Below are 12,517 nucleotides of genomic sequence, written 5' to 3'. Positions count from 1 at the left end.
TTCAATAAAATCATAAGCCCGGACACAAATAGCTATTATGAATCGGATGCCATCGTGTAGGCCTACATTTTTTCTCGCAACACATTGGACATTTCTGAAACATTAGACTGCATTACGTTACACGTGGTTTCAGTGTATACCATCCATTGCAGTGTAAATAATTTCCATATATTCCCTCCAATTTTTATACTATCAAAATACTAAAAAATAATTTATCGGAATCGCAACATGCTATTAAAATGCTATATAATTTGTATTAGAATGAAAATTGTATTTGAAGAATACACAATTTGTAAGCTATCTCAAAAATAATTAAATAATTGTTTGAATGTTCAAATATTTTCACCAACTGAAGGTAAACAGTTTTTTTCAAACCCCAATTTGAATTTTGAAAATGTTAAGCAATTTAAAAAAACGAAACTTCGTGTTTAAATTGTAGAAAAGATGTCTTCTATCTCTCTTAAAATTTGAAAATATTAAATTCTTCTACAGAAAGCCCAACTAGTATACAAAACAGATTAGTTTGTATGTAATTTCAAGTCTATAAAGAATAATACACTTTCAGCTTTGGTTTGGTAAACAAAAAGTATAAAGCAAAAAAAAAAACATCAGGTTTAAGCACATTTTAAACATGATTTTGGCAAAATAACTGGCACAAAATTTGAGCAATTTTGATTCATTATTAAATACTGGACAGAAGAAAACAGTCCAGGTATGGATTTAATAATTCTTGTCAGGTCTTCTGATTCATACTCAGGGCATGCTCCAGAAATAAACAACGTGCCATTGTAGGTCAACGCCCCAAATAACTGTCGTGGAAACTCCCACAGGTTCGCGAGATACAAAAACTCAATATCACCAAACGAGGGTAAATTCACCTTCCAAAGAGTGCCGTTTGCTTGAAGAATGTAGGTGTTGTCATCGTCGTTGAAGCTCACCATGCTCTCAGCGCTACCGTCCATGTTGGTTAGCCTCGACCATACCATACCATGCATGTCCAAACAATAAACTGTCATCGTATCAACACCTTTAGTAAACTCCGTGTAAAACACTAGCATGTACTTGTCGAAACACATCGCAAACTCCACAGATATTATATCCGGGAAAGGATACAACAATTCCAAATCTTTGTATGTCTCATTGATCTTGTATATCATTTTGTCTTCTTTATTTAAAATAAACAATATATTTTCATGTGCAATCAGGTACAAAGATCTAGTTGGCAAATCCATGATTCGATCCCAGTTCCTTTCTGTCAACACACACAAAGTGGCCTTTGTTTGCTGTGCGTCTCTAGCTCCTACGGCGTATAATTTTTGTCCAAGAGCTAAGATCTGTATTTCTAATTTTAGACCTGGCAGCGAACAGAGAGAACACCATTTCCCATCGTTCATAGATACAGCCTGTAACGACCCACCAGGTTCAACACAAACTCCAACATTTACGTATTCGCTGCTCGTTCTATATGTTGCAGCATTCGGCCACTGCCCGTTGGTGAAAATTTTAAGATTATATAAAATCCCTTTTATTATTATTTCCTTAGCATCGGTGTTGCTCTTCACTAAATCATGGTTTAACGCACGAACCAGACAAGATGGGGTCAGAAGACAAGTCTTCACTGCTTTCAACATTTCTTGAAAGTACGTTTTTCTATCCTGTACTTTGATTGAACCTTCATCGTTGCCAATGGGTTCACTTTGTGTAGCTTGTATGGACACCACTGAGTCAGTCTCATTTGCTAATTCTATTGATTCAAATAGTAAGCCTTCGGTATCTTCATCAGTGCTCGTATACTGCACCCAGTTTATCACAGCTTCTAAAACCAAATCTTCATTTTTTATCACCAGTTTCGGGCTTTTAACCAGCTCAATTACTTTCTCAGCTGGCATTTCGAAAAACTGATTTCGTTTACTTATCGTTTCAAAATTTATTAACATAAAATCCTCACAAAATTCTGTTACATTTTTCGAGCCTAAATATTTAGCAATTTTAAAAATTTCATCAAAATTATCAAGCGATAAAAGTTCTTTGGCAAAACTTTCACACCGCTTGATAAGGCATGAAACCTGCAACTGGTTGACAGCCTGCCAGACATCAATGAAGTTCTCTTTCGTCAAGATATCTTCTGCCGTGTATAGACTATGTAGAATCTGCTCGAAGGTCCTCACTGATATCCCGTTCAGTGTAACACAACTTGTGTTGGCCTCCTTCATCCCTGACATCAACAGGCAATAGAAGAATTCCGAACACGCAGCCAAAACCACTCGGTGACAGCCGATTTCTACGTCGTCAATTTTAACCGTAAAATCATGAAGTCGATTTTCTGATTTCATTTTTCCAAGGCATTGCAAGATTTCAGCAGCAATATCGCTTCTAAATGACATGATGTGTCGGATTTATTGTGTAGGGATGCTACTTAATGAAAGGTCCCTGTAGTATTATACGTCTATGTTATCTGCAGAGTTTCATAAATCATTCAAAATTTTAGAATAACTTTATCAATAAACAAATAATAGACATTTAAAAAAAATTATATTTTAAAGGAATTCTTAATACAATACTAATTTATTTAATATTAATTCGCTCGTTGAATTACTGTTGATTATTGAGGAAGTTTATTTGGCATACACAAGCTCACAATCTTTCGTTGTTTAACAAAAGCGTTGTTTTTTTCAGTCAAACATCTCTTTCTTATACTTTTTCAAAAATGTAATTTAAGCACAACAAAACACTGTATTTATTTTAGAAAATACAACACAATATATATATATATATATATATATATATATATATATATATATATATATATATATATATATATACACGGTCTACCTGAGAACACGTCTAAATTTAGATAGCTTCAGTAATTTTAATCAATAAATATGTGTAGTAATAGATTTAGATATCTTCAGTAACTTTAATCAATAAATATGTGTAGTAATAGATTTAACTATGCTAAGAGGGTCGTAAATGTAATAATACTGGTAATTTAAAAATATAGATATTTAACATGCATGCACATTTTGTTCTATAAAATACATTTTGTATAGAGCCGAGGGTGTGTTATATCAAAACATAATCTCAATGATTTCTTAACTTTCGAAATCCAAAGGATAATCCTTTCCTATTATAAATTAGCTATAACTCGCTATTAATAGACTAGGCATGCTGCCCAGCTTTGCATAGGCTTTCGAAAACATTGAGAATTTGAATGCTTAATTAATTCGCCCGAGGGTCGGTCTACGACCTCAGGAGTTATGAAGAGGTTCCTCCGTGGACATTTTTTTTTCGATTTATAGCTCATATAAGGCGCCGGTCAGTCGAGGTCAGTTTTGCCCCCATCATCGTAGACTTTTCGGCCAACCGGCCCCCGTGTTCTGTTGCCCCAAGGCAAGATCCTGCCAAATTTGAAGCGCCTGCGGCGCCGGGAAGTGCCCTATCGGGCACCCGACAACTTTGCTTTATATATTATAGAGATTAGCAAATTGCATAGATAAACAAAGATTTCAATAAAGTAATTAAGGCCTGAAATACTTTAGTATAGAAATTTATTATTTGATTAGATGAATCTAGAATATCTAGATCTAGAATCCAAATAAATAAAATAAATTTTATGAGTTTAGGCCGGAAAAATTGTATTGTATACATTTCATAGTGTACGTAGATCTAAATCAAATTTGAATGAAATAGTTCATTTCTTTTTATTCTAAACACGGCAGATGACGTCATTAGTTAATGTATAAGCAATAGTGACGTCACAGTTTTATGCGTTCTTTTTCACATCTATTAATGATTTTCCGGTTGCATAAATAATACTGTTTCTCTACATTCGAATACGCCTTTAATTTTTATTTTTCTTCTTTAAATAAAATTGTGGTTATACATTTAAAACATCTAACATATTATTTTCAACAAAAGTCCGTATAAAGTTCACCATATATAGCTGCCGTTTCTGACGTGATTTCCGGCGAAAATATTTTGCGGACAGACAGAGAGAGAGAGAGAGAGAGAGAGAAGTGCGCACATGGGGAATTATATATTAGGATTGAAATTTTGGCTACTTAAATCAAGTTACATTAAGTTAACAAACAATATCACTTACCTTAGTGCAGTATATTATATTCTGACACGCTTATAAAACATGCTACATGTTCTTCATTAGGTTTGATTTATATCCTGTTACAGTAGTCAGAACAATAACAAAAGGCCGAGCACATTACTGTCGCACGATATGTGTATCGAAATATTTGCCGTAACGCGTCAGAATCGATATTTTTTCCCCGTATCACTTGTTAAAGTCCAGACATAGGTATCGATACTAGCGAAAATAATCGCACACGCCATGTCAGCGTTTCTCAACGTACTGTCTGTGCAACAAGGAAGTAATGCGGGATTTTATCTTATCGGGGAAAAAAAGGCTTGCAAATAGGTCACCCACTTCTCGTTCAAGCACTTGGCAGCTAGTATTTTTAAACCAAACGAGCTGACCCGCGACGTAGCATACGCCGCGATCTAGTTGTTTTATTTTCTGCTTATCAGCAATGCATAATTTGTGAATTCAACACTACCACCTCGCCCCCCCCCCTCGCCCAGTGAAAGCAGCCGTTTACAGACAATGAAAAGATCAATCAGAAATTGTTACCTCCCTTTCGTTTCAAATCGTTTAGTACTAAATTATCTGCCCCTAATTGCCGTCGCTAACCCGGCTCCACGATTGTAAACATTCGGCGTGAACCAAAGCTCACCAGATTGGTGGGGGTGGGGGTGGTAGCGATTTGCCTGGAGAGCGGGAGAGTAGCGGCGTGCGTCTACGTCGTGTCCTTCATGGTCACCATGACAAGAATTGTATATAAAGATGTGAATATTTTTAACACGTTTTTCTTAACTCAGCTTCGCGTTTGTAGATTTGTGGATTTGTTTGTTGTTAAAATTGACATCGAAAATTAGCCCACTTCTGATTGCTCTACAGATCTGAAATTTGGCATGCAGGCTACTTTTGCCTAACAATTTCAGATGCAATCATAAAAACTAGCAATTAGAGACCGTAATTAGCTTAATTTAATTACGCCCCAAGGACCATAAAATTGAGGACATGATTTCTAAAGATACCGATAAGACTGGAGGCCTATTGACACAGTTACTTCGGCCCCAATCGATGTGAGCGCGCTGGCCGTGATCGTATAGTGGTTAGTACTTCGCGTTGTGGCCGCGACAACCCAGGTTCGAATCATGGTCGCTCAAGATTTTTAGTCCGTGTATTTATAAACACTTAGTCAAGTCATACTTAATCAAGTCATTAGATAAAGTAGAAAATAAACTATATAAAAAGCTTTTTTAAAACCACGTTTTTCATGTGTAGCAACGGACTAAAAAGGAGAAAATAAAATACTTAAAAAAAACTTTTTAAAAAACCACGTTTTTCTTGTGGACTAAAAAGTAGAAAATAAAATTGCATACATTTGATGACAAAAAACGTGGGTCGGGCAGATGGGTCGGGAAATTTGATGGTGAACGTACCCACGTTTTTTTGTCATCAAATGTATGAAATTTTATTTTCTACTTTTTAGTCCACAAGAAAAACGTGTTTTTTTTAAAAGTTTTTTTTAAGTATTTTATTTATCACATTGGTAAGATTAGTAAAAAATAGAAAAATTACTTTCGGTAGAGTAAAAACCTGCCTGATCTGAAAAAAACATATTACCGCAATTGGGTAACTGCTCGGGCAATCGCTAGTATTTATCTTTATTTTAGTAATATTTTAATTAAATTTTAATAACAAATCCAATGCTAAATTGGATGTTTTTTTTTTCCACAGGCAGATAACTCCCACCGTCAATTTGTCTTGTCATTTACGATTTTGTGCTTCAGTTTCCATCATCGGCTTATGAGGACTAATACAACAGTAATACTTCTTTCTGACATGTACTTTCAATAATTGAAGATGGCTAACTTCTACATACATAAAGTTTACCAAAAGGTCACAGAAACAGGTGAACTCTACTTCTCTTGCCCAATAAACCGTCAGGTTTGAAAGGGAATTTTGCTTTTACTTATAGGGGGCGGTTGCCTGAAAGAAACTCTAAATGCGACTTTTGTCAAGTTTGAGCTAAGGTTCAAGGTTTAGTCGTATGACTACGACGATATATTTAGTATCAATGTGCAGTAATTACGTGTTCTCTTTGTCTGCATTTCTGTAGCGAGTTGTTTTTTAGGATATAACGTTGCTGACTTTATGCTAAACTCCCAACCTGAAGGACCTAACTACGTGTAGATCAAGCTTAAATCCTATTGAATTCTTGATAAAAATCCGTATTCAATGGCATTGTTCGTTTCCGGTTAAACTTGAAGTTGAGGTGGTGATTTTGGTTTTGGTTTAGAGAAAAAGACAACACTAGCGCCCGTTGTATTTTTATCCCTCAAACGGGCCATTTGCCTCGTTTAGAAATATTTTAAACAGTGCCCGGTTTTAACGGTGCCATAAATCTGTCTATATAGGATTTTCTAAAAATGTTAATTTCTAGGAGGTTAGTCAATCTCATCCCGCACCTCCATCTTAAAATCTTTAACATGTTAACGTGACATCGCCACTGCATGAGTGTATCTGATGGTCGATAAGAATGTTTAAAAAGCAACAGAGGGAAATAACTCATAAATTAACAAACTAAACAAAAGATACTATAATTGATGAAAATATTTAATAATAGAAGTAGTTAGTTTATTATGACAATAGTACAATATATTTTATAATAAAAAGGTACTTTAAGCACATAGTTTAATAATATAAGCGAATTTTCAACAATATTTTATATTTAATTTTATTCAAAAACAAATACTTTATAAATGATATTATTTTTTATTCTATATAATAAAGATACACATTTACACTTTACTTTCTGTTTATTGTATTAAGCTATTTATTTCCTTTTCAACAATACTGTATTATTCATCACGATTTATTTACATATATATATATATATATATGTATATTTTAATATATATATATATATATATATATATATATATATATATATATATATATATATATATATACGGTGTGTTTGTGTGGACGAGAAAAGAAACGGGTAGCCTACGTGCCTGGGCCTACCCATGTGTATGTACAACTGTTCCTCTACGCGCACATACAGCGTTAGCGTAAGCCTTGTCATATTCATACACGCAGATTGGCTACGTGCATGTAGACGGCTAGAGTCCTGATTCAATTTTTGTTCGCCGGAGTAAAGTTTTATTATTAGCCATCAAATAAATTTAATGTGAATCGAAGACGGATTCAAAATTTTACAATTCCATTGTGTTATAAAAATGATCCACCAAACCAACACGAAGTAAGTATATTCGTATATTAGCAACAATGGTTGGGATAGTACTTCCGCTTGAATTCAATGTAGGCAATTTCTAAACGAAACGGCTCGTTTATTTTTTCAAGAAAACTCAAAGAGGCGAATATGTTGTCTATGAGGGGGGAAAAGCGTCCCGTCCCCAGCGTGGCTGTTGTCTCTGAAAAAAAGGCTGACGCAATAGTTTTAGAGGATTTCTTCAATGCGTTACCAACGGGCGTATTTTTAGACGCGTGACGTTGTTTCCTAAAACTAATTTATTTCGTGGATGCTAGTTGTAATTGCGCGGGTTTGACCAAATTTGGAGTTAGAATGTACCTCAGCGACCGTTTAAGTTTTAAAAGCGTTACCGGGCGTCTCTCAGAAGCCACCAGTTACATTACCAAAGAGGCACCGAGCAAGGCTTCACTTCGGTTTAATCACCGAATGCCGTGTACCAACGTAGCCGTATTGTCGGGAGCCCTATTGTATAAAAGAAAGTAAACAGAAAGTAAACAGTAGATAAATTGCTGAAACCAATTATGTGGGACGTATTTCAATGTAAAAATAAAATAATTAAAATAATAAGTAATCTTCACATCTAGTTAGGTATCAAAATTTAAATAATTTAAATTGATTGTATTTCCATCACTAAATTAAGATTCAAACAATCATTTTAAAGAAGTAATAAAATAATCTTAAACTACACAATAACGTTAAAAATAATACGATTAAAAACACGAAATAGTCGAATGAGTATAAAAAAGAGAGTTTCATTAAACTAGATTACGTTCAAATCACTAAACAACAGCATAGACCTAACAATTTTTAATTTAAAATTACTTTTTATATTTTTACCTATTAAAAAACTTCAATATTATCTTTTTTAATATCTACTTTTTCTTCATCTAAGTAAGTACCACAAACCAAACAAATTTGTGTATGATACAATTCTTCAGAAACTCAACTCCACCATCTGCACTTTACCACCAATGTACATACCGTTAATGGACAAAGGTGATTTCACATGCGTAAAATTAGAGAAATAATCTCCATTAATATAAATCAAAAAGACATCGGTACGGACTAGAATGTGTATTTTGAAAGGTCGCCCAATCACATAGGGGTAGTTGAAAGGCGGAATCTGATTTTTATTCCAGGACCCGTTTAGATGATAGGTGAGAATAATGACCGGTTGTTTAGTGTAGAAGTCGGGCCGTGCGTACATGTGGAAGATGATGTTGTTCAGGTCTATGATGAAGTTCACGGAAAATCCTTCGACAGCTGTGTAAATTCCCGTCAGATATACCTGTAAGAAAACAAAGATTTCTAAAGAAACAAGAAATTGGATAAACTATTTTTTTTACAATACAACCTTTTTTTTCTTCCTCAATAAAATAAAATCTCAAAGCCGAGTTAATTCCATACATCTACGTAAAAAAATTCTAGATTTACAAAACCCAAGTACCTTAAAAGGCGTTTTAAAAATAAAATCTGCTATATTTGTGATAGAAATTAAGGTCTTTGTCAGTTTGAATGGCCTTTCGATGGAGAAACGCGATATTTTTATTACCCCGGAGCAGCATATGGTGCAGTCGATTATATATTTTTTTAAATGTATAGGCTATTAGAAAAAGGGGGTCGCTCTCAGCGATGTCTTAGAGTCTGACCGATAATATTCCCCGCGTTCAATTCTCCCAATGCGGCCGCCTGTCAAATTTGAAGCATCTGTGGTACTCGCAAGTGCTCTAAATGACAGCTGACAACTTTCGGCAAACCGTTTTCAACAACATTTGGTCTTAACTAAATCCTAACCGGTATTCTCTATTGAAAATATAACAGGAAGCTTAAATCGTTTCTTCTAACCTATAGCTAAAATAAAATAAATTTAAATAAAATGGTAAGAACTCTTAACATACCACGGTGCCCGGCTTCAGTCCATTTTCCACTCGAATCACTCTAATCAAAGTTGTACCATCTGGTACAAATGAAGTCTCAACTTTTGTTGTCTGCCAGTAAAAGTAACTCGTGTTAACGAACGACAACTCTTTCGCCTGATCCCCATAACACACAGAGCAGGTTCTTGTCTGACTTGTGTAGTTGAAAGCCGAGCATTTCACATCTTTAGAACAGGCGCCTGCGCAGATAACTTGACTTCTGACATCGTTTAAGTTTCCACACGCTTTAAAATTTGCGGAAAACTTTCGATAATTATAAACCATATTCCCATCACCAGCTTGTGTACTGGTTAAGTAAAGCAGAACTTGAAGAACTGTTTCCAATCCTAAGCCAAAAGCTAGAAATGATATTATAGATACAATTTTTCCGTACATCATGAAGGAAATGGACAGAGCAATGTTGCTTGCTGCCTTGTTCAGAGTCTATTTGATCAGGATCCCAACCATTACATACAAGCATCGAATTGATATGGACATAAATGTAAGCTATATTTTATTGTATCGAACTGAATAAAATGACGCCCACCAACTAATTAGCAAAAATACATATTAATTTCGAAAATAAAGCCTGTAATAAAATTAAAACAGGAGAATCCTTTCAATTTCTTAGCAAAAGAATTATTTAATACGTTACGTAGAACAGTTTCTGTCTTTTTTTTAAACGCATAACAAGGGACTGCACTATTGAAGCAAAACAAAAATGTACAGAGGCTCTTCGATTTATAACTGCCCCGACATAAGAGATTTTCGAGATACGAGCTGTTAAGCGAGCAAAAATTTGCTTTGACATACGACCAAAATGTTTAATATTTGTATATTCGACTAGTTCGTTGATTAGAATTACCCCGAAAACGTTGCACCTGATTGTGTGTGGGAGCTATTTAATGGCACTTAAGTTAACTCATTTCCTTAACATTCTGAAAAGGAGGAAAATACATACATCATTGGGCAGGTTTATTTTAAGGGCCTGGGTTGAAAAGTAAGAAAAGTGTGGAAAGCGTAATAGCAAAGACAAGGCTGCAAAGAGAAAAGCATTGAAGAAACTTAAGCGAAAGTAACAAAACATTATATAGTAAACTTTAGTTTTAATTATGCTCGTTTTATTTTCGTTAAGTTTAGAGATAAAGTATAGCATTTAGAATGTAACAAGTAAATGAATTAAAGTGATCGAAAGAACTTAGCATTAACCATGAGTTAGTGAACGGAGTGAGGATACTCCGCCTATCTCTTATACAATTTATAAAATCAGTTTATTCCTGTGCATTATATTTTGTTATGTTATGTTTTTAAACATTTTTTGTCATAAATAAACACACGTTTTCTGAAAAAAAAACACGAGTGTGGCATTTTGTGCCTGGAGCAATCAATAGTCATTCAAATAATTTCAATGTAGATAATCGATTTGATGTCACTGCAATTTGATATACGAGCAATGTTACGGAACAAATAGAATTCGTATCTCGAGGTAACATTCTACTTAAATTAGTAAGGCAGTCAACTACTTTACTGATATAGCAGGTCGGTTTTTGGGATTGTTTTCCACACCTTTTGTGGCTCTGTTTTTGTTACTGTTGCTATTTGTGTTTAATTATACTTGGATACTTTCTTTCATCCGAGAGGTTTGTATTCGTTACCACAATCATATGCACGTTTTATAAAGGATATTTTCATATCCAAAGAATTTTTTATGTTTTGTTTCCCTGTTCTACAACAAACCAATTTTGTTTTCGTCACCATAAGTACATTCAAAGCAGAGGCGTATACAGGTTTCCGGGTTTGGGTGAGCGGAGAGTCAATAAAAAGGCGCCATATATATATTAGCTATATGTCATTGCTTCTCTACGGTGTAAAATCATTCAAAGAGTACTCTGAAGAAAAGAAAAGAATTAAATACAATGTAGGCAGACTAAATATTTTGTCACATAAAATAAAATATACACACAATACAACCAAAAACAATAAACACAATCTATTTTGTAATCATTGTAAAAAAAACATTTTTTGTAATGGAATATTAATAAAACACGTGAACTACAGTAGAGGAAATAATCTCTTTTTTAATATAGGTATTCTATGCCTACACATTTAGCTGTAATCGTCAAATTCGAACCAAATTAAGAATTACTTTACATTCAATATATTCGCCGATTACTATTCATTTTTCAAATGGAAACAAATGTTGTGCAAATATTTAATATCGAAACCCATACCATACACCCTCGCTGTACCCCCTGACCAAATGGGTTAAAACATCAACGGTTTCACAAATACCTAATGCCGACAAGTACTAAGGAGATGCAACTGTCAGTGGCTTAGCCAGGATCGTCTCAAGGGGGGGGGGGGGGGGGTTCCAATTTTTACCCGGGGACAAACTTTCGATTTGCACCCCCCACCCTCAAACTTTCGATTTGCACCCCCCCCCCCTCAAACTTTTGATTTGCACCCCCCCCCCCTCAAACTTTCGATTTGCACCCCCCCTCAAACTTTCGATTTGCATCCCCCCCCCCCATCCTCAAACTTTCGATTTGCACCCCCCGCCTCAAACTTTCGATTTACACCCCCCACTCATACTTTATATAAATACACCGAGGGGTCTATGGGGGGGGGGGGGGAGTTATGACCCCCCCCTAACCCCGCCTGCCAACGCCACTGGCAACTGTATCTATCTAGCGCGACTTGTTTGTTTATCAAGATGTAAATTTAGAATACAGCCGCTCTAAAAGATACCAACAAGGTAGTGTCAGCAATCTAATCAATTATTGCTTCAATCGTCAATCAATATATTCTCATTGCAGTGAGCTGTTTATAAAGGAAGCTGAATTTTTTTCTAGGTATGCCGAAATAGTTTTAAATATTAACGTTAGATATATCGATTTTTAATCGATTCGTTCGATCCTTTAGCGCAAATGAAGATAATGTGATTATTCAACATTTTAAATTATTTAAAATTAACACAAGAACGATTCGTGTATCGTATACACATACATCAAATTCAGGTTGAACAAATTGATTTTATTGTCACTGAATTAAAATAAAATAAATTTAGGTGGCTGTTGAAATTCTGATGATTTTCGGTATATCAGTTACGTCAGTGGCTTCAAAATTTCAAACATTTGTGACGTGATATTCATCTAGGATAACTGACACCAATACTGTCAGTAGTGTTAGGATTGTTACATATAAGTATTTACGTAGATTTAGAGTAGCGTCCCTTTTGTTTACATG

The 12,517-nt window shown here is 34.8% G+C and overlaps 1 protein-coding gene across 1 annotated transcript; it reads right to left on the bottom strand.

The window, feature by feature from the left end:
* Window positions 1-522: 522 nt before the first annotated feature.
* Window positions 523-4,181, bottom strand: LOC131947037 (kelch-like protein 24). Its single transcript, XM_059308121.1, has 2 exons — window positions 4,103-4,181; window positions 523-2,455 (listed from the first exon to the last, which is right to left on the bottom strand). The coding sequence occupies exon 2, from the start codon at window positions 2,382-2,384 to the stop codon at window positions 615-617; it is 1,770 nt and encodes a 589-aa protein (XP_059164104.1). The 5' UTR covers window positions 2,385-2,455; window positions 4,103-4,181; the 3' UTR covers window positions 523-614.
* Between the last annotated feature and the right edge of the window lie 8,336 nt (window positions 4,182-12,517).

Source organism: Physella acuta, unplaced genomic scaffold (genome assembly GCF_028476545.2).
Source record: "Physella acuta isolate Inbredline_101_S28 unplaced genomic scaffold, ASM2847654v3 ptg000580l, whole genome shotgun sequence".
NCBI classification, from domain to species: Eukaryota; Metazoa; Mollusca; class Gastropoda; family Physidae; genus Physella; species Physella acuta.
This window is presented reverse-complemented; position numbering and strand designations above follow the sequence as displayed.

Coding starts and splice junctions, on each gene's coding strand:
- LOC131947037 (XM_059308121.1), bottom strand. CDS start 2,384: ATGTCATTTAGAAGCGATATTGCTGCTGAAATCTTGCAATGCCTTGGA.